General features: G+C 39.0%; 1 protein-coding gene across 1 annotated transcript in view; it reads right to left on the reverse strand.

The window, feature by feature from the left end:
* Positions 1 to 2,039: 2,039 nt before the first annotated feature.
* The window catches only part of CACNG1 (calcium voltage-gated channel auxiliary subunit gamma 1), a 259,002-nt gene continuing 233,270 nt past the window's right edge, over positions 2,040 to 27,771 (reverse strand). Inside the window, exon 4 of the mRNA XM_044085096.1 lies at positions 2,040 to 3,217. Within this exon, the coding sequence (XP_043941031.1) occupies positions 2,991 to 3,217 (227 nt within the window). The 3' untranslated portion in view covers positions 2,040 to 2,990. The remainder of the gene's footprint in view (positions 3,218 to 27,771) is intronic.

The following is a 27,771-nucleotide window of genomic DNA, read 5'->3' on the forward strand; positions in this document are numbered from 1 at the left end:
ATAACATTATTCTATTGTCCTCACTTTACATACTGGGGCTGGGTGGCCCCCTATGCTGAAACATGGATGCTGGTACAAGTAGCTCCACACCTGATACATGGGGGGTGGTTCCTCAGTGTTGGATTGAGAGGAAGAGTTTTGCCACTGCAGTGCTAGAAAGGTATCTGCTACAGCAGCCTCTACCCAAGACCCATGCAAGAAAATCCTTAGCAAACTTTCTTCTTGTGAAACTTGCATTATGTCTTTACTTTACCTGTTGTTTACTTCATATTTTCAAGATGCATTTTCTCTGCAATGGCCGATTCTGATGATCTCTGACCTGTTTGATGTCAGCAATATCATATGTATATAGAGTTTGAAAAAAAAGTTTTCATGCAAGATATTTCTGTATATCTTTTCTTTTGACTGTGTTTTCGTGTTTTATCTCAGTCAGACCTGTGTTTAATGAGTAAAATTAAGTGCATATTTGAACAAATTCTATATGTCTTAAATTCAGGTATTAGGAGTCTTAGTTTAAAAGCATGTTACCTTAAGTCAGAGTAAACTCATTTCATCCTTATTAGACATGAGTGTGCAGAGTCCTCATACTACTATGTGAATACATGTGGTGTGTGGGAGCTGGGAGGAAGGAGGAGATAAGAATGTTTCTGATGTGTCTTGCTTTCTGGATGCATGTTGAAATAACAGACCAGGATTATAAAATTGTATGACTTAAACTATTGCACAGTTGACAAAAGCTGGAGCATCATTCAGTTTTTTGAGATGTAAACAGTCACAAAATGAGGGTTCCGAATGCAAAGAAATAAATAAAACACAAAAAGCTAAAAATGTCCTGTGAGGAGTGTACTCAGATGCCTTTTTGGTGTGTAAATCACTGAGTGCCATTTTCCTGAATGAAAATGTTAACAGCATTTGTCTGAATTGCTGTACCTATGGGATTGCTCCTTTTCTTTGGATGGGTGACTCCAGAACTTTCTATACATAAATGAGTATGCAGAAGTCACATGTTTTGTGTATAGTATATGTGGAAATCTTTCTTTCTGAATACAGCTTTTTTCAGTTTCCATCAGGGAAATATCACTCAGTGATTGTCAGGTCTAATACAAGCACTCAAGTCCCAAGCTCTTGAAATCCACTGTCTGGAAGCCAGGGTCCTCAAGCATTTTATAGCTCGTACAGGCTGCCACTCATGCTTGAACAGGAATATGAGTTTGGACAAGCAGCTGGCGCACCTTTCACAAACATTATTTGAGTCAAACTGAGGTAAGTGCAGCAACCATAGGAGGGGAAAGGGAAGGAAATTTTAGAGTTAGGGCACAGGAATGGAGTTTTAGGTTTAGCGAGTGGGAAGGGAGTTTTATGGTTCAGGAGAAATCTAGGAATTTAGTTTTAGAAATAGGGTTGGACTTTTAGATTTAGGGAGCAATTGGGGACCTTAGGGTTAGGGAGGGTGAGAAGAGTTTTAGGTTAAGGAACCAAGGACTTGGGCTAGGAAATATGTGGGACTTTTAGGGTGAAAGTTGAGGTTCTGGTAGGGCTGTACAGTTTTATAGTGCCTGGGTCAGGTGTTGGAAGGGCTAAATAGAAATGGAAGATGCTAGTGGGAGTTCAGCTGAGCACTTGTTTTTTCATGCAAGTGGCAACAAGCACGTGTATTTTCATATCAAGAAATCAACCCACAACTCATGAGGCATCAATGGCTTCCTAGTGAGAACATTTTCAGTCTTTTATTGCTGAATGCTGTACTCAAACCTGTAATTACACCTGATGTCAAATATCATAATGTTGACAAAAAGCCTTGTGAAATACTGTATGTAAACATTTTTGTTTTATTATTAAGAGTCACTACAGATGTGATTAGACATCACTTATTGGATGATATTTTAAATACTTGGAAACCATCATCATTTTCTTCAAAATAAACCTGTTCATTACCATAGTTTGCATCATCCCACTTTTCCGAACATAGATCTTACTGTATGAATAATTCAGGAAAAAACATAGACAAACAATACAACATAAAGAGTACAGCAAATAAATGTAGTTCCAGACTTTTATTTTTGTAAATCTTGCTAGAAAGAGAATACAGTGGAATCAAATGAATGCACTCTTTGTTGCAGTTTATGTATTAAAAGTAGGATTAGTGCTTATTTCTTAAAAAAAAAAAGTTAATTTTTCCAGTTTTTTTTTTTTTAACCATGTGTATTTTGGTAAGCCTCCATATAAAAACTGTACGTATATGAGTAAACATAAATTAATAAAGAAATGCTTGTCAATTAATAGCTAAGTTTATGGTTTAAAAGTCTGCAACATATATGTACAGTGTATAACAGTCTTGCAAGGCTTTAATCAAGCACAAAGCTGATAAATCCACCTATCAGCTTGATAACCGCCTTAAACAAGCAACATTCAGTCAACGCTATGTTTGTATGTTTTAGAGAAAAATAACAATGAAAACAAACAAAAAACAAACAAAAAAAAGCTCTCTTTTGCTGATAACAGTATTTTCCTACCTGTTTTATCAACATCTGTATCATTCAAAACAGATTCAGAAACTGACTAGTGTTATTACTTCCATATATAAGACAAATGTTCCATCATTTCATTTTCTTCATAAGCACTCTGCAGTCATTTTTATGAAAGGATCCCTGTCTCTGCTGTCCTGAGCTGATTTGTCTTTATTTTCTCACTATAAAATTTAAGGAAAAAATTAGAGTTCTTCCGAGCAGAACCATAATGATAATAAGACATGCTGTAAGGTGCAAAAACTATAATAGTGTTACATTATGATACTGAAAAAAGAAAATTTGGTAGGTTCTGTAAATGTGAGCCTGCTTTGGCTGCTCACAGTGCATTACAGCAACAGATGAATTTATCTTGATTTTGATATTAATCTAAAGGTTTTGTTTACAGAAATGTCCTTTCTACTTCCAGTACACAGTTTTGAATGCCTTTATGTATATTTTTTACACGATGAGTTTATTTGCTTCTCAGTGCTCTGGTTCGGCATCCATGCATGATTCCCATGGATTCTGTGGCATTCGTGGCAGGGAGACGAGCAGAAGAATGATTCCAAAGATGACAAGTAGGATAGCAGCAGCACAGGCACAACCAAAAGACCACGAATAGTAGTATGCGATCCACACAGTGGCATCACTCTTAATCATCCTTGTTACAGACTGGCGCATGATTTCAACAGTGACAAAAGTACACAGTCCTAAACAGGAAAACAGAAAACATATGGACTAAATAATAGGTTGGTATATCTGTAAATATGACAACGCAACATCCCTTTTATGGATAATGTCCAGAATTTAGCTGTTACATTATATACATTTTTTTATATCTGGATTCTCTTATAATATTTACAAAATGCAGATGATAATAGTACAGATGTAACTGTTTTAGTGGTTTTAATTAGCATTAAAGTATCCTGCATTTATTCCATTTGTTCACCAAATGCAGTGCAGCAGACAAAATGATGTGTTACATATTATGTATGGGTAAGGCAACAGATTTGTTAGCCTGCTACATCCCTGTTTAGTGCTAATGTAGTCCCTGGTAACAAAATAACTAAAATCAAAATGAACATATCTTTTGAAGTATGACTGTAGTGCGTAAACACAGGAACACCAATGACAGTGTGACTTGTCTTGAGATATTGTCAATCCTGTCAGTTTAAGATTCTCAACTTTGCGTCATACCTGTTAGTACTGCAGTGACAGTATCCTGTGAGTAATACACCCTGACACTTGTCATCATGGCAAATTCTACATAATAGATTTCCAAAGTTGGGATTTATGAGTTTGCCCTGTTTAGTCCCTTCCTGTATCATGATGCACTCAGTTGTTGAAGTGGTGAAGTGAGACTGTTGGCTAAGTATACTGAACCAGAAGAAATAAAGCAAATGACAGACACTGCCAACACCTTGAGAAGCTAATCTTGTCATCAGATGCTGATTTCCTTAGTATCTTCTAGTTGTCCCTCTGGCATCTGTACCAGTATGTGATCTGGTTCACCAGCACTGCAGATAAGAACTCTCTTTCTGCACCACTGGGCCAGCTATTGGCTGTTTAATCCCTGGATATTTTACTGTAATATACAAAAATTTCACTGTTTTGTAGGAAACTTGCTTGTCTTTGTTTGTCTTTTGGCTTTTTCCCGGTAAGGGGTCGCCACAGCGAAACTCCGGTCCGCTAATGATTGGCAGTAGATTTTTACGAAACGCCGAGGTGCCACCTCGATGCTCAACCTTCAACGAAGGCACGGTTGCTTGCTTTGTATGGACACAAATATTTTTGTGCCATATTTTATTGCAGTTATACATTTTGCTGTAGTCATAAATATTAAATTTATTTCCTAGTTCCTATTTTTAGTGTCAAAGAATGGTGTGTAGGCCACATATTGGTTTTGTATACTGACTGCTGAAGCTATATAATACAGTGATCAAACTCTTTTACAATTGCATTGAACATCTAGAATCCATCCTGATGTCATAGATTGTGCTAATATTGGTTAATTTTCATAATGAGCACTTAGCGTTGCATCTGATATTTCATAGAAAACTTAGGAAACTGAAATGACAGGAGTGTCCTTCTAGACTTGATGGCCTTGGCATGAGGTTTGGTGCTTAAATAAGAATGAATTGCTGATTGTAATAACTGGTTCACATCATAACCAGACTCACTACACTGAGCTAGTGCATGCAATCTAGAGATGCCATGGTGCGGACGTGTAATATTTGCACGGATACTTTTTTGGTGAGTTTGGCAGTAGATCTGGAAACTAGATGGTACTAAGCTAAGACTTCTCTGTGAACCCAGATGTTTTGGTACAGTTGTGTTTACAGGATATAACATATAAATATCCTTGTGCATGTTGTCACTGCAGTCATCTCTCAAATGTGTATTTCCCTGTATCAGACCATTAAGCATTGATAATCCGACCTTCTAACTGGATTTCTGCACAGTCTAAGTGACACATTGGTTGATATAAAAGGAATTTCAGGGACAGACACAAGATATGCTTTGAGACAGAGACCAGTGAAAGATGCAGAGCGAGAGAGAGATGTGATGTGGAATAGTAGTAGGTCTGTCACCAAGTGAATGATAAAGCAGAAATAAATGCGCCAGCCTCATTACTTTCTTCATTATCTGACGTTTTCCTTTTCCAAACTAGTGACGTTCAGCTTACACTCTGCTGTCAGCATTCTCTTACCCTTATGGACATCTGAATGATGACCTTTCACAACGCAAACTCGATTACTTATCAGGCACTGTATTCCAGTAGAGATGCAATCAATTAGTTATTGCCCTCTGCTTCAGGGCGTATGTTTACTGTGCTTTAGAAGTCAAGTTTTGTGCTTACAGAATGTATTACCTCCTTAGGCAAAGACGATTATTCTTCAGAAGTATTCCCACATATTTTCTTTTAACTGTATCAGAATATACCTCTGGTTACCAAAATGGGCTTGGGAAGCTGAGTTCAGTAACCATGTCTAATTTCTTTATTTCACAATTCATGCACTGTTTATTGCTTGTGGCCATATTTAAATGAGTCCTCTACATTATTTATTTTTGCTGTATAACACTGCAAACAGATTTGAAAGTTCTGGTCAGTGGTCATCTGTCTCTTTTGCCAGTAACCTACATTTAATTAACAGTCTGGGTACCAAGATGCTGGCCAGGGTTGGATGGAGCAACAAGAGGCCTGCCCTCTATTCCTGTAGGAGGACTCAGAAAAAGGTGCCTCCTAGAGGAGTGTAGGAGATTTATGTTGACAGCTGCCTGAACATTTGCTTGTGCCATAGACAAATGCATTTAAGCAGATTCTTCTACCTGAGAACTTCATCATATTTCTTACAAGAACTCACCTCATGATAGTATCTCAGGACGACAATGGGCAAAAGCATGCTCTCAACTAAGTAGTAAACTTGAGTAATTCTGTCCCTCGCTCTGTGTAACCTTAGTAGAGTCTAAGAGCATACTACATACCAGCGAAATGCTCTGTAACACAGCTTTACAAACCTCACCTGGACAGTAAACTTGGAATTATGAAAACCCTGTTAAAGTCTCAATATGACTAAATTTGTTTGTTTGTGTCTTTCGGCTTTTCCCAGTTAGGGGTCGCCACAGCGAAACTCCGGTCTGCTAATGATTGGTAGTGGATTTTTACGTACTGGGTTACCAGCCCTGACGCACAACCTTCAACGAAGGCCCATGTCCCATTCACGTATGCCTCCACACCGAAGATGCTCTAGCTGAGAATCAAACGGGACAACGTCTTGCTATGAGGCGACAACGCTACCGCAGCACCACCACAGCGGGTCTCAATATGATTAAATAAACTAAATAAATATGAATGAAGAAGCCAAGTTCCACAAACTGGATCAGAAAGAACTTCAACCAGAAAGGCCAGAATACAAAAAGACATCTACAAATGTAAAGCCAGCTGTTCAGCCTATTCATTATAGGTGTGAGAGACTCATAAGTGTGAGTCACACAGATGTAATCACTAAATTGCAGTAGTTGTTGGGTCTATGTTTACTGATCGAATGTTATACTCATAGAACATCCAATCAGTGAACACAACCCAGCGAAGGTTCGTTCATCGAACGTTTACTTCAATGAATGTGTGAGACATGGAAAATAACTGGTTGGCCAACATTTCCCTATCTCACACACTGGAGTATTTCAAGTCCAGCTAGGTGGGGGATATATATATATATATATATATATATACCAAAGGTTGCACTACAATGGGGAAAAGGGCACATTTTCTGGCGTTGGCCAAGTATTTCTATGCCCTTTTCCACATTGTAGTGCAATCTCAGAGTGGATGGGATCCTAGGAATAGTTAGTCCCTCCGGTTTACTGCCTTTGTCCTTCACCTTTACACCTCTGACCCTTTCACATTTCCCTGACTTAATCTTATGCAACTATATCATGTTGCTCCTCTTTCTTCTTGTTTTAAGTGAAAAGAGCCATAGCTTATCTAGCATCTTGTCATATTCCTTCTCATCCATTCCAGGGCCCTTTCTGTTAGCTTTACTCTGAATTTCTTCCTGCATTCTTATATCCTTTTCCTTTCATGGCCTTCTTCTTTGCTTCTAGACTTGATCTGCCTAGGGATAGAGCCCAACAGTTTGCTTGCTACTGGTTCTGCCCTCTCACTCTGCTATCAGTCGTCTAGTCCAGGTTTGATCAGTATCCCTCCCCCCGATCCTTTTGCTGCTCTGTTGCCAGCAGTTCCACTCTTCTTGCTGATATTCTACACCAGGATATTGTAGCCTAAGTGCAATGACTTGCATTTTTTTTGCATAAAATCTCAACTGTCTGTCACTTTACTACCCATTTGTTCAGACTTTCCCTATCCTATACTATCATCATCCTAGGCTGACCCTGTTCTACTTTTCCTCAGATATGTTTGAGGCAAACACACTGAAAAATGTTAGACCCCTGTGCTATTTCACTAGTCATTTCTCCAGTTTCTTAAATTGTGCTTCTTACCATAGCCTTCAGTGTCTTACCATTTAATGAAGCAGCTATCCAGTTCCTTAGGTTTGTTACTACCTCTAAATCTTCTACTTTTCCTGCCTGCTTTCTATGTAGGATAGAACCTAAGGCCTTACTGAAGTCTAGCTAGACTATGTCTGCCAAATTCACCTATAAACCAGCCATAATACCAGATAAGATCTGTTTGGCTGCTGCTTCTGGCCATGAACCAATATTGGTTGCTCTCCCAGCGCTTGTTGTGCTCTGGAAATGTTACCAACCTTCCCCACAATATTCTCTGTATTACAAGAATGTAGTTCCCTGGATTGTTTTCAGATTCCCCTTTTAAAAGATTATCATAGTTCCTGTCCTCTAGCACCTCTGTGCTAGGTGGTTATCTGTTGAAGATCTCTGTCAGAGAGTTTGCCAACATATTAGCAAGATTTCTGAGGACTCTGGGAGGCAGCTCATCTGGTCCTTGTGCTGTACCCACCCTAGCAGCAGCCAGTTTCATCTGAATGTCATCCTTGCCTATTCTCATGTCTGTCAAATGTTCTCCCCATTCTGCCCTGCTTCCCTTCCAACATGGCATCCTCACTGTGCTTTCCTTTGTAAATACTGAAGAAAACTACTTATTCAGTAACTTTGTTTTTTCTCATCCCCCTTTTCAAATGGTCAATGCAGCGGCTGCTCTACCTTCATCTAACCAGCTCATTCATTCATCCTGATGGACTAAGACTGGTTCCTCAATGCAGATTCAGTAATCCCACCCTATTCCAGGACACTGAGCCTCCTGTCTGGATGAGATTCCTATAAACCATTTGTTCCCTACCCATCAGCTCATTATTGTTTTTATAAAGGGTGAAGGCTGAGTCCATCAACTTCATGAAACAAGAGCCTAAGGTCCCTTTCATTCCCATGTTCTGAGCTCGCCAACCACGTCCCTCCTTTAAGACAAAAATCAAGTCATAGGAAGCTGGATAGTCAGTTGATCAGACAGGCTTCCTCCAAAACTCTGAAACATTTACCCTCTTAACAGCTGTCTCCAGGTCCAAAATCGCTGCATGCCCTGGAAACTGTGCAAACAACCAAATGTAACTTCCCTACTAAATGCAATGCACTACTGGCAGCATGTGCTTGGTAAGTTCATTTCCCACATATGCAATACCTAATGATTCCTCTAGGTGACACCCAAGGAGCACTGCAGAGTTTCAACCCTCCACCCAGATGGGTATGCCGACAATGGTCACTTAGTTCCACCCTCCCACTGCCCTTGCTGCTAGCCAAACATAGGTTATCTTTGTCACAGTCAGGAATTCTTCCCTCTTTGTCACAGCACCAAGCTTTTTCCCCTAGTTTTTTTTTTTTACCTCTCACCATGTTTACACAGCCTTGCCAGAAGGCCTTCCTTTCCTTCCTTCTGTTACAGGGTCTTGGTTTCATAGCTACTTACTAGTCTGTTGATCTGTGAGAACCTTAAAAAGCCTATGCTTATGTTCCCATGATAATTTTCATCTCTTATATTTTGCAAGTGAATTACCCAGAGATAGGCTCAACAAGGATATGTTGGTGGCAAAGCACGAAGCATCAGAGACTATCCATGTGCAACTAACAGTGGGTAAAACTGCCTTCCAGTTTATAGCCTGCTACAGACCACCCTCCCAAACCCAGGAACCCCACTCGGCCTTCCTGAGAACACTGGAAAATATGAAGGTCTCTCCAAACACCATTATATTGGGCGACTTCAACTACCCAAACATAGACTGGGAGCATTACTCTAGCTCCAACACCCTAGCCCAAAGGTTCCTAGAATTCATAAACTCAAATGCTATGGAACAACTTGTTACCACTCCCACAAGAGGGGAAAACGTACTGGACCTGATCATCACCAACATGGGGACTCTATGCTCCAGACCAGAAGTGTATCCCTCACTGGTAAGATCAGCCCATAAACTAATCTCACTGGATATTCACATCCCGACCCCACCCCTTGCCTAGAAAACCACAGTGAAAAACTTCTCTAAAGCAAATTTCACACTCCTCAAAACCGAGGTGGAATCCTTCAAAGCCCCCGGGCCTGTGGAAAATACGGCCCAGACCGCAGAATCCTTTATAAACGCATTCTATGAACACCTTCAGGAATGCATGGATCATGCGATCCCAAATAAAACCAAGACCCAATCCTCCAAAGGCAGACGTCCTGTCTGGTGGACCCCAGCCATAAACAAACTATACAATAGAAGGAGGAAACTACTAAATGATAGAGCAAAATCCCAAAAAGGGAAGGCATCACTGATCAGTATTAGCAAAAAACTACGGACACTCATAAAATTGTCTAAGGCCAGCTTTGAGAGAAAAATTGCACAGGACACTAAGGATAATCACAAGGCTTTCTTTAGTTATGTTAGGAACCTGGGTGGTAATTCCCAGATATGCTCAGAATTAGTCCAAAATGACAAAAAATACACTGAACCCACAGACATTGCCAACATCCTAGCTGACAGGTTCAGCGCAAACTTCTCCCCCCCTCCCCACCAAAAGGGCAAATATCTATCCCAGCAGAGTGCTGCCCCCCTGACATCTCAGATGCTCAGGTAAGAGCCGCCCTCTCCAAAGCAAAAAACACAGCATCAATGGGACCAGACGGTGTCCCGGGCTGCGTCCTACATGAACTCCAAGAAGAGCTAAACCCAAACATAAAACTACTGTTCAATCTCAGCCTTACTACAGGATATGTGCCCAAAGAGTGGCGTACAGCAACAGTGGTTCCTCTCCATAAAGGTGGTGCCTCAACGGATCCTGGAAACTATCGCCCCATAAGCCTGACTAGCTTGGTCTGCAAAGCTATGGAAAGGATCATCATGGACCTCATAAATAAAGATATTGGGGACCTACAGACACTGGATCCTACCCAGTTCGGCTTTGTTAAGGGCAGATCCTGCCTCTTAAACGTGGTTGATTTCTTTGAAACAGTCACCAAGGCCATTGACGAGGGAAGGTGGTCCACACAGCCTACCTGGACCTCGCAAAAGCCTTTGATACAATACCCCACTCGGGCATTATAGATAAGCTCACCAGCTTAAATATAAACCCCTATGTCACTAGATGGATTGCAAACTGGCTCAAGGACAGAACCCACATGGTTAGAATTGCTGGAGCCATGTCAGACTCCAAACCAGTTACAAGTGGTGTCCCACAAGGCTCAGTCCTGGGACCTCTCTTGTTCGGTATATATTTCTCGGAGGTACAGGTCAACACGGAAGGACTGTGGCTGACCAAGTCCGTAGATGACTGCAAACTGGGCGCCATAATCGACTCTCCAGCCGACACAAGCATCCTCCAAAAGGGCCTCATAGAAACAGACAACTGGTGCCAGAGCCATGGCCTCAAGCTAAATGCCAAAAAGTGTATAGTCATCCCCTTTGGCAAAAACAAAGTGTCCACAAATTACCACATAGGTGGTAATCCATTAAGTACAGTAGAAGTAATTAGGGACTTGGGGACCCAAGTTGATAGCAATCTCTCATTTGACAACCACGTAGCCAAAGTGGTTAGAAAAACATTTTATATAGCCCACCTAATCATAAAGGGATTCACATCTAGATCAGGGGAGGTCATCGTGCCTCTTTACTCATCCCTCACCAGGCCCATAATTGAGTACAATGCCCCTTTTGGGATGTACCTTACCAGACACCTGCAGCAACTGGAAAGACCCCAAAAGTACCTCACCAAGAGGATCAAAGGGCTCAAACAGATGCCATATGCTGCCCGGTTAAAGAAACTCCAGCTCTACTCAGTGGCATACCGCCTGTTCAGAGGCGATCTGTGCCTGACGTATAAAGCCATGTCCAACCCGGAATTAATGGACATGCTGCACCTCAGAAAATCCAAATCCCATCGAGCTACGCGCTCGAGAGACTTGAACCTCAGCACTGAAATAAATAGGACATGTTGGAGGGACAGATTCATAACCCAGAGGCTCCCTTCACTCTGGAATAAAATCCCAGTCCAGGTTAGGCAGAGTCCCTCATTGACTCTCTTCAAGAGGAATCTTGATGAGTGGATGGGAGATCATAGGTTTACCCCGGGTATCACTTCTGTGTCACTGTTAGACAGAGGCACAGTATACTAACCTCGAAAAAGGGCATAGCAAAATTAATTTAAAATGGGTGGCGAAAGCCAAACACATTCTGGCTAGGCTTATAAATGCCCTAGGGCAGATAGCCTAGTATGAACCTATGAACCTATTTACACATTTCCCCTATCCATTAGGGACAGGAATACTAAACAGGGGTTGAATTTGTGAATATGTACATTAAAAGTTTGCTTCCCTTCTTGATCCCTTCTTTTAACTTCTTTTCAACTTTATTTTTTGCTTCTTTTACCATTGTTGTTAGCATTTTGTTATAGCCTCCTTGTACTATGCTTCTACCTCCTCCCCACCCCCTTTTTTCTTTTCCTTACACACTCTCCATTTTTCCCTTAATTGCTAGTCACATTCATATGTAATTGCACTGGCCTTGTTCTTTTTTTGCTTCTACCTTACGCCATTGACCATAGCTCTGAGTACTTAATCCCTGACCCATTCCTATAACTTATTTGCTCCTTCACTATATTCCTAGTCTCCTAACTCATCCTAGACTACTTCCCCTAGCACAGCAAAATCCACTCTTCTAAAATTCTACGCCATTGTCTTTGTATTTTTTTAACTCTTCTTTCATATTTTAAACCATACAATGTCATAGTCACTATCGATGCCTTAACCTACATGACCATGACACTCTCTGCATCGATTACAACCGTGTCCAGAATTCTATCCTTTCTATTATGGTGCTGCACCAACTGGCTGAATCTGTCATGGTCCATGACCCCAGTCAGCTAAAGTTCCTTCACTGTCCTGGAGCTCAGAATTTCCCACTCTGTTGCTGGCATATTCAGCTCCTCCATAAGAATTATTATTTTACGCCTTTATTATCAAAACCAGTCTCTTATCCACCTCAGTGTCCAGCACAATGACAAACTTTCTGGAAATTCTCAGATATTTTTTTATGTGTAAATTATTATCTTTTTTAAACATTATTAAATCAACAGATTTTAAATTGTAACTTGGGTTTATATATGTTAATTGAAAAGAAAATAAACAGTAATGCCAGTTTCCATTGTTATTGTCAGATGGTGTATATGTTTTTTTTTTGCACTATTCATTCATTCCAACATGGCATAAATCTTTCATTTACTATTTCCCATTAAACCTTGCTCCTCTACTTGAACATTATTCTCAGTGTGTTGTTCCCACAAATTCCAATTGTTTCTATGAAATTTGTTCCATCCCTTTTATAAAGATTGCAGTTTTGGTTCTTTTATCTCCTTTGCAATAGCAAGCACTTCCTTTATATTAGGAATAGATTTCAATTTGCCTTTTCTTGCAATTGCTTATTTGGCAGACAAAAGAATAAATTTGTTGGTTACACATATTTATTTCCCCAACATTACTCTGCAGGGAATTTAAAAAAAAATCTACCTAGTCATTGCTATTCCCCAAACATTCCCCAGTTACTTTTCTGTATCAGACATCCAGCATTTACTGTCTATCTGAGGAAAAAAAATCCTCTGAGATCTACTTGGGGTATAAAAATACCTATGCAAACACTTCCGTGCAAAAACCTAAGCCTTCTGGACTTTGTTGCATACCTGGGATCCTTACAAATGCCTTCCCGTTATTACTTTGCAAAATTCCTTTTCATTCACTTTTCTCAATTGTTTCTAATGTCCTTAGAGTTTCTCATAATTATCTTGCACTATTTTATACCCTGTACTAATTATTCCTCCTTTAACAGCAACATCTGCTCTAGATTCATCTAGGGACTCTGCCACAGCTAGTCTTTCACATAGCCCTTTATCCTTTTCTCCTGGCCTATACTCTGTTATCAATCCCTCATACGGACACAGTCTCTGACCTGCAGGCCCCACTTCTCTTTATCCTCATCTCATTCTGTAACCTTTCCCTCCTGACTTATTTGCTTCCAATACTTTGGTTTATTTGCAAATTTCCCTCAGTAAATTCCAGGCCCTTGCTACCTATTTTCCGCACCTCTGCTTGTAGACATATATATTAGTAAAAGCCTCCTCTCTCTAGTCCTACGATAGCTTAGTTCTCAGAATATTCCCTGTTACTTTATGAATGTAATATTTTGTATGGTTGTTGCTATTTTCCTCAAAGGGCTTTCATACAAAATCCTAGCCTCTCTTTATCTCAGACTCCCCCTGTTTCATCATCCTTCTCTACTTTGATTTATAACCTTTTGCTTGAGTTATGTATATGACCCTTAGCTGACTATCAATAAAGTTGCCCTTCAAATCAGTTAACCCTAAACCACCTTCTTCTATGAGGAGAATCAGCGTATCCCACTTAACATGTGTCCTCTTCCCCTTCCAGATCAGTTAGTTCATCTCTTTATTAATTATCATCCACAACTTCTCTTCTTGTTGATCTACAATTGTCTGACCTCTGCATACAACTTAGTGGACTAAGGCCATTTTATTCCTTTTTTTTTTACTATCCACGTACATAAAGAAGAGCTTCATTTTTTAATAATCTTTTGTGTGGTTTCTCCATACATATGATTACCTGAAACAATAGAATCCTGTTTAATCCATTCACAGGGGACTAAAACCATTTTATTCCTTTTTTACTATCTATGTACAAAAAGAAGCGCTTTGAACTTCTCTTTTGTTTATTATCTTTTGTGTATTTTTTCTGACATACCATTACCTGAAATACTAGAATCATTTTAATCCATACACCTAAACACTTCATCTCATCATGTTCCCATAAGTATGAGTATTGCTGAATCTATTCATGCATGAGTGCAGAGTTTACTACTATAGCCTTTCCTTTATCTTCATTATTTTATATCTTGAAAAGACATGAAACTGTTTCATAATGTTACAGTGTACCTGAAATGTCTTTTTCTGCATTTATCAGTTACAAAGTAATATTTTCTGTAAATGAAACTAACTTTCCTTGACTGCCATAGCAGTTATAGCCTTGAATATGGAAATCCCTTATTTTCAAATACTTGTTTTTTATATAGATGTGTAGATATTCTGAAGCTACTGGGTTCTTTCACCATTTATGACTTGAAGTTACCCACTCCCCACACCTCCTGCCCAAGACTGCACCTAATTTCTCAAGGAGAATCATACCAGTCAATTCTGGAGTAAATTTGTGAAAATCCATCTAGTCTGCTAGGTTATGTTTAAGGAAGGCTAAAAAGTCACACAACTTAATATGGAGGTAAAGTTTATTCCAGAGGTTAGGGAGGTGCTGAGTTGAAAACCTGGCCCTCCAACAAGTTCTATTCATCTGTTGGAGTAGATTTAGGTGCCATTAGACTTAGAGAGATCCAGGAGGTCCAACACAACTCTGTCGCTAATGGCAGACTAAGTGAGACAGAGATCTCCCCTCAAAAGTCTGTAAGACACTGAATACAGGTATAGAGCCTTCAGACTCTCTTTTTAGCTCAGGGACTTTAGGCCTGTGGTCTTTTTGTTTAAGAACCTTTTGGGGTCTTTATAGTCATTTGAGATGGGCATTGTACTTGATAATTGCTCTGATCAATGCTGTGTATTTAGGGAGTGATTACCTCTTTAGACCTTGAGTTTATTTCTTTGGCAGTTAGTTGTACCAAAAATAAGGATTTCCTGACAACTGTTGACACATGATGGTCAAAAGAGAGGGAATTAATAGCCCATGATTTTAGGTCCCTGACAACATTTTTGTTTTGTAGTGATGTGTCTATGCAGTATAATGAGGGAAGGGATTGTTTATCAAAGGTGATGATAGTACATTTTTTAGCAGTTACTTTGAGCCCATTTTAGTACACCAAGGGCCAGATTCTAAAAGAGTTGCTCTCAGTGCAAGACTGTCCTGATTCCGAAAGAGTTACTCTAAGTATAGGTGGTCACTTAAACTGAGCACAAGTGTTTTGGAATCAGGCCCCAAGAGTTTGGTAGAGAGAGTTCTGGAGGGTGTGGGTGTCAGAGGTAACTGATCAAACACCTCCAGCTTATTGTCATTTGCAAACTTTGTCAATCAGGTATCTTGGCTGTCTGCTTGGACATCTGAGAAGTAAAGGCCAAAAAAAGGAGAGGTCTCAGCACCAAACCCTGTAAGACACCATTGGTCTTTTTTATACTTTCTGATGAGATGCTTGCAACCAGATTCAGTACACAGGATATACCCTTCACAAAGCTAGACTGCTGGATGTCAAGTAAAATAAAATTCTTGATATTGTACTTCATGAGGTCCACTGTATTATGCTCTATGACTTTGCTGAAATGGCTTGTAAGACTAATAGGGGAGTAATTACCTGGGTCAGTTGTAAGGCCACCCTTATGGAGGGGGATCACATGTACAGTGCACAACTCATCAGGGATGAAACCAGTGACTAAACTGAGTTTAGAGTTTAAGTACAGGGTCTGCATGTTTAACACCATTAATTAAGCATCCAGGTGTGTTGTGAGGTCCCATAGAGGAAGCATTTTGGTTTTGGTTAGCACTTTCATTAAATGATATTTAGGGATAATTAGGGGAGTAAAGGATTCAGGTATTTCACAGCTTTGGACAGAAGTCTCATAGATGATGTTGGCATTAAATTTGTTTGGAAGGATATTGGCAATGTCTATTGGGTCAGAATACAAGATGTCTTTATAAAGAAGTTTAAAGCAATGTAGACTATTATTTCTTCATTTTCTGACATAGCTAAAGACAGATTTGTAATTATCTTTGGCTTCAGAGTCTAAATTTATGTGCTTCTTTAGTGGACCTGATAGTGTTTTTCATTTTTTTGTAATGCTTTTGATGTTTTCCTTGAAAAGAGATGTTTTGGATCTGCCATATGATTTAAAACGTTTCTTTCTTTCCTGTAGAGTTTATTTACAGTGGTGGACCACTGGGGTGGTTTATTTTTGAATTTCCCATAAGACTTGGTTCTGCTAGGGACTAGCTCTATGCATTTTTCTAAATGGGTATAAAATTCTTAGAGGAGATTGCTGCCGTATCAATGTCAAGGATGGTGTAGGCATAACTGAATTTGATATTTTATAGAGTAGGTTGAGGTTGGCACATTTGTAGTCTTTAAATTCAGTGGGGTTTGCAGTAGGACTTTTGTGAGATTAAAGGGGAAGGTTACAAGTCTGTGGCCAGACTTCACTGGGGGAGGAAATACCAGAGAATTAGTGTAACTGACATATTTGTAAGACTTGGGTCTAAGGTGTTGTGCCCTCTAGTAAGTTTTTTTGCCAGCTCCACAAGGGAGTTCTTGTTTAAACAGCCTAGGAATTGTTAGGTTCTCTTTACATTTAAGCTAAATCTAAGTAACTGCATAGACATGGATTATTCCAAATGCAGGAGTGCATCAAAACCAGACAAGTTATTGTTTAGACTTCTGGCATTCAGAAGAGCCACCTTAATGTGATTTGATTTTGGGACTTTTTGCTACATTGGATGTTAGTTACATTAGCCAGACTCTGCCTAATAAAGGCACTAGGGGCAGCATGCAGAAGCCTTTGAACAAGAGGTGCAGGCTATCTTTAGCAAAGCAAGTTGGACTGTAGCGCATATTGGCCCATGCTGACGCATACTGTATTCCCTGAGAATGACACTCTCTTTAACCAGTTATAGAAAAACAAACAAACCACAGTAGGGAAAGAGGGCATTCATGTCTGGTTCCTTTGTTCAAACATACCCTGTTAATGAAGAAACCGAGTCTGATATGCAAAGCTGTGGAACACATCATCATGGACCTAATAAACAAGGGTATAGGGAATCTCCAGACTTTGAATCCCACACAATTTGGTTTTGTGTAGGGTAGATCATCCCTGCTCAATTTGGTCGACTTCTTTGAGTCTTCACCAGACATGTGGATGAAGGTAAGGTGGTTCATACAGCCTACCTTGATCTGGCCAAGGCCTTTGATACCATTCCCCATTCAGGAATCATAGAAAAACTCACTAAGCTAGGCATCAGACCCTATATCACTAAGTGGGTTGCAAACTGGCTGATGGATAGAACCCACAGTATGAAAGTAGTGGACTCTAAGTCAGACTGCTGACCAGTCATGAGTGGAGTCCCACAGGGTTCGGTCCTGGGTCCTCTCCAATTTGGAATCTACATCTCTGAAGTCCAGGCCAACACAAAGGGTCTCTGGCTGACAAATTTCACAGATGATTGCAAGTTGGGAGCTATTATTAACTCCCCAAGTGATGTTGACATCCTACAGAAAGGCCTCACTGAGACCAACGACTGGTGTCAGAACCATGGCCTTAAGCTCAATGCCAAAAAATGTGTCGTCATCCCCTTTGGGAAAAACCCGGTTCCCATTAATTTCCACATAGATGGTAGTCCACTGAACACAGAAGTTGTTATAAGAGATCTGGGAACACAGGTTGACAGCAGCCTCTCTTTTGACCACCAAATTGCCACTGTGGTCAGAAAGTCCTTTTATGTGGCACATCTCATTACTAAGGGTTTTGCATCCAGGAAGAAAGAGGTCATTGTCTCTCTCTACTCTTTCATTAGGCCAATCAACTAGTACAATTCCCCATTTGGCATGTACCTCACTGGACACCTGCAACAACTGTAGAGGCCGCAAAAGTACCTCACAAAGAGGATCCTAGCCTTAAACACTTGTTCTACATGGACAGACTCAAAAAAACTCCAACTATTCTCTGTCTCATATCACCTACTTAGAGGTGATCTCTGCTTGACATACAAAGCCATGTCTGATCCAGCTCTGTTAGAAATGCTACAGCTAAAGAAATCTATTCCCTCTGCACCACATGCACCAGTGACCTCAACCTCATTACCACAATCAACAGAATGTGCTGGAGGGACATGTTCTTAACCTAGAGACTGCCCTTGCTGTGGAATAGACTTCCCATACATGTTAAACAGAGCACCTCACTGACCGTCTTCAAGGCAAACCTTGATGAGTGGATGGGAAATAGAAAATTCACTCCGGGGATCAATTCAGTGGCTTTACTCAACAGAGGCACTGGGAACTAAGGTCGGGTGGCATGATGTCAGGGTAATCCTATGGGCTAGGTTTGTAAAGGCTCCATGGCCATTAGCCTAGTACACACCTATGAACCTAAGAGGGGGCTGTTGCTACTTCAAGACAGCACAGAGGCCCCAGAGCATGGTCTGAAGTTCGACCCATCTGATTCATGGTCCCATAGTAACATCCTCTCCCTATCACTGGAGGACATTATGTATGACTCAGAGCACCCCTTGATGCATGACTCCCATCTATGCCCCCAGTGATGTGATCACCCACCCAGGCTGTAATATCACCCAAATGTCCTTGTGCCCCTGACACCTTTGCAAATGATGATAATGACTGTTCTCCACTACACCCCACTGTATAATTTGTATGGGGAGATGTCTGATGTACACTGTGCCTTGACTATGCAGCTCCCAGCACAGACATTTTCTAACACTACATGCATCCTATTTCTTTTGCTTGATATTCCACTGTCACTGTTTGCTCATCACACGCCTACATAACTGCATTAGATGCTAATGCTTTGCCTTCTTTGACATGTACTGTATCCATCACTGTATGGGGGGTGTGCTACAGCAACACATTACTGTCTCTTGGCCTCATTCTTGTCACTGGATGATGACAATGTGGTGGCTGATACAAGTGGTGCTGCAGTGGGTGCAGGAGTTCCTGGAATGCATGGCATTCTGCATGCTTCTCTATAGTCATATATTGTATAGCATGCAGTATACTATAAATAGCTTGCATGCTACATTGGAGCATACAGCAAGTCCTCCTCAGATGTTTCTAGGCATCAGAACCATGCTTCAGCAGGCTGAATGTGCTTGTGCGAGCATATACACACACACAGATACACACACGCACGCATGCACAAATGGGGTAACACATGTTTTTAAATTTTTTGTACTTCAGGTTTTAGATTCAGATATGAGGGGTGGCTGAAACACTAGTATAGTCTTTTAATTAGAGGTTTGCATTTTATTGGTTTGATTGTTTCTTTGCAACCTATTTAATTGCTTTCTTTATGTATTGAGAATATCTGATGAAGTGGTGTGAGAACCGTGATAGCGCTTACTTTGTTCTCTTGTGTATTAAAAACTGGTTTTATTTTAATCCTTGCAGGCTCGGTACTTTTATTTTATTTTTATTTAACTGTTGTACTATATTATGCAGTGTTCATGTTTTCTGGGTGCCATCAACAAAAGATCCATGGGATATCCTGCATCACATGAACTACAGTAGGAACATTTTGGGGATGATACTTGGGTGTGTAGCATCTTTGGCTGCTTTTTACCTAGATTACTGCAGTGCTTGCACTTAGCAGCTAGGTGGCACTGTGGAATTTTACTATGTAGGAAGCAGTGACATAGATGAATTTATTCCAAATGTATGAATCATGGGCTCTGCAAGGGTTATGGTTATTAACCCCTGTGCATTGCACACTGTCTGACAGTAAATAGAATGGTAGCCCTTTCGATTGGCATACTGCTGTTCATGGACACCAGCCAGGGCCTATACTGACATGGAGGGGGTACTAATATGGGACCATGAATCAGAGGGGTGCCACTACAGCACTTTGTACTTCACTGACTAGGGCAATGTCATCAAAGCTATGCATGATATTAGCTCTATCTTACCCCTGGTGTGTTTAGGAAACAGATATGCTCCCCCACATGTACAAGTAGTATATACTGAGGAGTGCACAAAGTATTGTATAGGCAAAAACCTGTGATATAACCTGTGTGTTCCCTGTTTATCTCTGAAAGACCTTGTTATCTATTACAGTGAGAGAAACACATACCTTGCTGTCCGCTGGTTTAGGAAAAAATGGCTGGAACTTCCCCATCACCTAACCTACTTGCAGTTAACTACAGCTCACAATATCATTACCAAACTTTCCAATTGTCCATCCCTCATCTCCCTGTTTAGTCTCCATAAGCCCTCCTGACAACTCAGATCTGAAAATCAATTCCTTCTAAAAGTGCAAATACCCAGTCTAGCAGTTGGTCAATCTCTCTACTCATGTACCATTGCTAAAACTTGGAATTCCCTACCCAGCTCTATCAGAACAATTTCCAGTCACATATCCTTCAAAAAGTCTCTAAAACATCATCTCTTAGCCCTATGGCAATGTACATGCAGCTACGACTACAGAGCATCTTTCCCCACCTGATCTCACTATCTTTTTTCTCCCCTCTGCTTAACAGTTATGCAGCTATCTCTTGCTGTCTTAACTCTACAGTATCCAAAGCAGATGATATATTATACTTTGTATATTTTGTATATAATGTATACTGCCTTTGTTATACTAGCTAGAAATTTATGATAAGATTGTATGTCTGTTTTTTTTAAGTTATCTCTCTATGTATGTAGAAAATGTGATTGTATTTAAATTTCTTTTGTATGTGGAGCTTTTCTCCCCAGGCCTCCACTAAAAATGGACAATTTTTGGCCCAGTGGACCATCCTGGTAAACAAATGCCAATAAATAAATAAATAATGTCAGCAATGTCCTTATGATATCTCAGTATGTTAAGAAATAGTTGCTCTGATGCTACTCTGTTAGATGGTGTGGATAATATGCTGCTAGTAACATCTTTGTTTGTGTCGCCTGTTGCTGCAACACACAATAGAGAGAGCACTGCAGAAAGTAAATGCTGCTGTGCAAAGACGGCTACTGCTCGTAGCATCTTTGCTTATTGAACTTCCCTAGTTTTCTGTGTGCTGTTTGCTGTTATCCTGATATGTGGCTTGTGATTTGCCATCTGCAGATTATGATTAGGAATCACAATCTATTCATCAGCACACACATTGCATCTCATTATGCATGCTATAAAATGCATACCTCCCTTTGCATGCCATTATGTGATCATCTGCACATTTGTTTTACTTGCTGCTCTGTTGCACCAATTCGTACTGTGATTTTTTTTTATTCTTTGTCAACTGGGTTAGACTCACTAGGTTGGTGGCCTCTTTTTAGGGGAGACCTGAAGTGCTATTTATATTACTAGGGGAAATTTTGCCAAGGCACTGGGAAACTTTCCCTACTGTTTTCACATATGGGGATGCTTTTCATAGTAACACTTCCTGCTTCAGGTCCAGGCACGTAGGTGGCTCAGAGTAGTAGGAAGATAGTTGTGTGAGTATGGAAGGACAAGAAAAGAATGGAATTTATGATTCCGGTGCTATTTGATCAGTAGAAGTGGCAAAAATAACAGTGGTTGAGGATATGTTTTTGGGAGACAATGGTGTGGCAAAGGTGTTAGAAAAGGCAGTTGAGCATTTTCAAAGACAGCCTAAGGAGTTGGAGAAGGAGGTGGAATCCACTTTAATGGATTCTGAAGATTTGTTTCAATGAAACCTCTTTGAGGAAGAGGTTACAACCCAAGAATGTGTTGTTACAACCCTCCAGTTGGGAGGGTTGTGGGATGATTTATTGATAAACATGTTAAATGAGAGTGAACTAGAAAATGGCAAAGATGTGTCGTGGAGAGAGTTGATGGAAAGGATCCAGAAGGAAGAAGTACATCAGATTAAAGGGAGACAGGTCAATAGGAAATCATGTATGGAGATTATTAAAGAAGGAATGGAGAGTAAGAAAGAAGAAAAAGAAGTAAGTTTAAAGAAAAAGAGACTTTTAAGGGACAGATTGAGAAGAAGAAAGATGCAGTGTTGGACAGATATAAGATATGAATCCAACCCCCCATGCAAGTACGGCAAGGTGCTAGGCCCAAAATGTAATGAATCCACAAAATGTGCCAGCCAGCACTCTTAAAGGCTCTCTCAGTAATTAATCTGATGAAGGCTGTTAGCTGTATGCTTTATACACCTTTTGGTGTTTGGATTTATTATTTTTTTCTTGAATGTTACAATTGATGCAAATTTTTTCAATTTTTCATTTTGAATTATTGAGAGTGCCTTTAAGAGTGCTGGCTGGTGTATTTTGTGGATTCATTACAGATATAAGGTATGGGACGAAGTAATTAAGACATTGGGAATCAAACTGAATGAGGTATGAGCATTTATACATATTAATAAAGAAACTTTTTGTGACATTATTTTTGAGACTAGTCAGATAATGGAAACATTTTTAGAGGAATATGAGAAAAAACTCTTCACCTTGAAACTTGTACATATTTTAAGCCCTTTTATAGGGAAACAAAGAAGAAAATTCACATTCAATTCAGGACTGAAGTTGAAAAAGAGACTCTAAAAGGACATTTGTTAAAGTTATGTAAAGATGTATTGAGTTTATTAAAAGTATATCATAACAGAGGTTTATGGACTGGGGAATGACATTGCAATGTGATTTTGAAACTAGAAAATTATATCATTGTGTGTATTCCAAGTATTATCAATGTCGAATGTGACAATGGCATGGTTAAATATTGGGGACAGTTAAAAATGTGTTTTTTTTGTGTGGAAAAACTGATCATTTAATAATTGTGCTAAAAGAAGTCATTTTGCATGTGGGGAAATAGGACATGATGCAAGGAATTGCGAATCAAAATGTTATAAGTGTAATAAAGTGGGACATTTTGGGGGGGAGTATGAAGAAAAGTGAATGAGGTAGAATCAGAGATAATAGAGAAAATATCAGATCATAACAAAAAAGATAAAATCATCAAAAAAAAAGTTAAAAACAACGAAAATGCAAAAATAAGCAATTAATGTAGTAGATAGCAAATGATACAAAAAGTTAGTATAAAGCAAGATTTAAATATAGAAAAAAGTTGAGCAAGAAAACTTAGGTTAAGTGATAGTGATGATGCTAACTGGAATATAGTTAAACAAAAAATAAATTATATTGCTAAAAGGGTATGGGAGAGGAAAAGAAAGATTACAGAGGGATTTAAAAGAGAAAACAGGAAAGGATGAACATATATTACATTAAGGAAAATTACTTATAAAGTTTTATACCTTATTTTTAACAGTTTGACAAAATTAGAATGAATAGAAATTTTGGAATGGTGTAAAAAACAAGAATGCGATATAATTATTTTAGAAGATGTTAGATTTTTATTGCAAACAAAAATATGCTGGGGGAAATTTTAATTGGAATTTTGGGAAGGAAACTTGTTCAGGAATTTTATCTTATATAGACACAATAAAAGTGTTAGATGTTACTTTTGTTGTAACAGGTAGAACTACAGTTATTGATGTAAGATGGAGGGATCAAGTAATTAGAATTATTCCTATTTATGCATATTTTAGTAAAAAGGAGAGGGAAGAGATGTGTATAAATATTATTCAATATGTAACAATTAATATGGAAATTATAACAGGGGATATTTTAGTTGCAATTTGAGACTGCAGAAAAATAGAGTATGAAGTTAAGTTAGCATGTGGCATTATAAAATCCAGGCAGTTAAGGATTTGGAATCAAATTACATGGACCTATAAAACAGGAGAAAAGAGAACAGAAATGGACTATTTTTTTGGCATCAGAAAGTTTGTTAATAGTGGAAGAAAGCATTTTGATGACAGGGTTTTCAGATCATAGGGAGATTTGGATTGAGAGTATTTTGAGTGTTTTAAAAGAGGGAAGGGCTTAAAAAGAATAAATGAAGTGAACAGGGATGACATAGGAAAAGTGAAGATGAAATTATGGCAAGATCATGTGAGGATGAAAGAATTCTATAAGGACTGGTCAGAATAATGGTTAAGATTTAAACAGAAGTATAAACATTTTATGTGACATGGGAAAAATAAATCTGGATAAGATAAAATATAGGAAGGTAAATAATGATGTTACTGACTGTTTGGAGAGGAATGATGAAAATTATTAAGAAGGAACAGGAGTTATATATAGTTAAATAAGAAAAAAAGAATATTTCATAAGCAAAGACATTTTTGCAAGGAAAAAAGAAGAAAATGCATCATATTTAAGTAAAATAGTTAAAGAGAATAACAGTGTTATGAGATAATTGAAGGATGAATTCAGTAATGTTTATAATTTACAAGGGAAAATCTTGGTGACAGTAAAAGTTTATATTAATACATTATTTGAAGGACAGAGGATAAAAATTAGTAAGGAATAAGAAGTTTATGCATTGTCTGATAATAAAGATTTAGAAAAAATAATGATAGAAGAACTAGAACAGGTTTTAAAATTAGTGAATCTAGATTCAGCAAAAGGACTGGATGGTACTGAATATAGGATGTATAAGGATATGACAGTGGTTCAAAAATAATGATTTATAAGTGCATTAAATGAATGATTGGATAAAGGATTTATGTATAAAGAAATGCATAGGGGTGTACTTAGATTTATATGAAAAAGTGATAAACGAGTTACAGGATTGAAGAACAATAGTATTAAATAATACCGATTATAAAGTTTTCATGAAAATTTTATAAAAAAGAATGAAGAAAATATATAAGATTTTAAAGGGGCATATATATGGCATAAAAAGGAGAAGGGCTCAGGATTTACTATTGATAATCAGTGAAATAGTAGATGAAATATTTTACAGAACTGTACATTCAAAATTAATGGTGGGGGATTTAAGTAGAGCTTTTGATTCAATTCATCATCCTGTGTTATGGGATGTAGTTGATGTTTATAATATAAATGAAAAGATAAAAATGTTTGTATTACAGCTTATAAATACAATATAGTCAAAGCATTAGTAAATGGGTGGTTTAAGATATACAGCTGGAGAACGGGATTAGACAAGGTGGTCCTTTCAGTAGTATATTATTTGTGTTAGTGATGAATGTGATATCTATACATATAAATAGAAGGATGGGATTAATGAATTATACGTACCCAAGGAGTGGCGCACGGCGACTGTGGTCCCACTTCATAAGGGCGGTGCCTCCACAGACCCTGGAAATTACCGCCCCATTAGCTTGACAAGCCTTATCTGCAAAGCCATGGAGAGGATCATAATGGAACTCATAAATAAAGACATAGGGAACTTGCAGACTTTGGATCCAACCCAGTTTGGCTTTGTCAAAGGCAGATCCTGCCTCTTAAACTTGGTTGACTTTTTCGAGACAGTCACCAAGGCCATTGATGAGGGGAAGGCAGTCCATACAGCCTACCTCGACCTGGCAAAGGCCTTCGACACAATACCCCACTCAGGTATCATCGAAAAACTCATCAGCTTGAATGTAAACCCATACATCACAAGATGGGTTGCAAACTGGCTAAGTGACAGAACCCACAGGGTCAGAGTTGCTGGAGCCATGTCAGACTCAAAGCCTGTCACAAGTGGTGTCCCACAGGGCTCAGTCCTGGGTCCACTCTTGTTCGGCATCTACTTTTCTGAAGTACAAGCAAACACAGGAGGGTTATGGCTGACAAAGTTTGCAGATGACTGCAAACTGGGTGCCATAGTCGAAAACACATCTGACACAGATATCCTCCAGAAGGGCCTCACAGAAACGGATAACTGGTGCCAGAGCCATGGCCTGAAGTTAAACGCCAAAAAATGCATAGTCATACCCTTCGGGAAAAACAAGGTTACCCCTAGCTACCATATAGGTGGCAATCCACTGAGCACAGAAAAAGTCATCAGGGATCTGGGGACCCAGGTTGACAGTAGCCTTTTGTTTGACACTCATGTTGCTAAAGTAGTTAGGAAAACCTTCTATATTGCCCACCTGATCATGAAGGGATTCACATCTAGATCAAGGGAGGTCATCGTCCCCCTGTACTCATCACTCATTAGACCTATGATTGAGTACAATGCCCGTTCGCAATGTATCTGACCAGACACCTGCTGCAGCTTGAAAGGCCCCAAAAGTTCCTCACCAAAAGGATAAAGGGTCTCAAAAATATGTCTTATGCTTCCCGACTGAAAAAACTCCAGCTCTATTCAGTCTCATACCGCTTGCTCAGAGGTGACCTGTGCCTGACATATAAGGCCATGTCAAACCCAGATTTGATGAATATGCTTCACCTCAAAAAATCTAGATCCCTCAGAACCACAAGGGCGGGAGACTTAAACCTTGACACGGTTATAAATAGAACGTGCTGGAGGGACAGATTCATCACCCAGAGACTCTCTATGCTGTGGAACAAAATCCCGGTACATGTGAGGCAGAGAACCTCTCTGGCCTTGTTCAAGAGGAATCTTGACCACTGGATGGGAGATTGCAGATATACCCCAGGGATTACTTCAGTGTCACTGCTTGACAGAGGCACAGCAAAATGATAGGCATAGTTTTTATTCAAACTAAAGGGGTGGCGAAAGCCACATAACTATGGGCTAGGCTTATAAATGCCCTTGGGCAGATAGCCTAGTATGAACCTATGAACCTAAGGGTTAAAGATGCTGATTATGCTAACATATCCAGATGATATCATGATTATTGCTAAAGATGAAGTAGGTATGAGTAAAATGATAAAATACTTACAGGAAGCTATTCAAGTAATAGGGTTTTAAATAAAGAAAGAAAAAGGCAAGGATTTGGTTCTGAAAAGATGATTGGAGGTGTTAAATTTAATATAACAAAAATAAAAATTATTGGAATATGGTTTGGAAAACAAGATATAGAAACAGCATGGAAAGAAAAATTAGAAGACATGAAAAATACTGGTTTATTTTGGAAATCTTTTAGGTTATTTTTAAAAAGTATATTTAATTAACTCTATTTTGTTTGTTAAAATTGCATAATTTAGAGGGGGTTTATAGTTTGCCTTTGACTGTAGAAAAAGATGTGTACAATGTTATTTTTTCTTTCATTTGGGGATCTAGGGTGAATTCAGTGAAAAGGGGGACTTTATGTGCACATAATTAAAAGGGTGGATTAGGATTAATAAATCCTATAGTATATGCTGCATATTTGAATTTATATGGAGTAATGAAATATGTAAAGAAAGATGATTCTATTCTAACACAGATATTAAGTTTAAAATATAAAATGGAATGGTTAATTTATTTAACTTGAAAAGAAGGAGGGTTTGTTGTAACAAAGAAATAGAGAACTAGCAAGATAAAACAATGTTGTGGAAAATGAATGTCAAAAGGACTGAAAAGGGGGGGGGGAGTATGGTGCAATAACACTATGGAAACATTTTTGGATATATTCGTGGAAAGGGTTCCATAAAGAAAAAAGGAGTATAATACAAGCAAGAATACAAAGATGTAAAAAAAAAATGCCACGATTTTTTATGGAGACTGACAATACAAAAATTATCAGTGAAGATGAATACGCCTTATAAAAGTAAAACAAAAAAAAATAGATAGGATTATAGGATTT

Source organism: Protopterus annectens, chromosome 10.part0 (assembly GCF_019279795.1).
Source record: "Protopterus annectens isolate FY-2018-M chromosome 10.part0, PAN1.0, whole genome shotgun sequence".
In the NCBI taxonomy this organism is placed as follows: Eukaryota; Metazoa; Chordata; order Ceratodontiformes; family Protopteridae; genus Protopterus; species Protopterus annectens.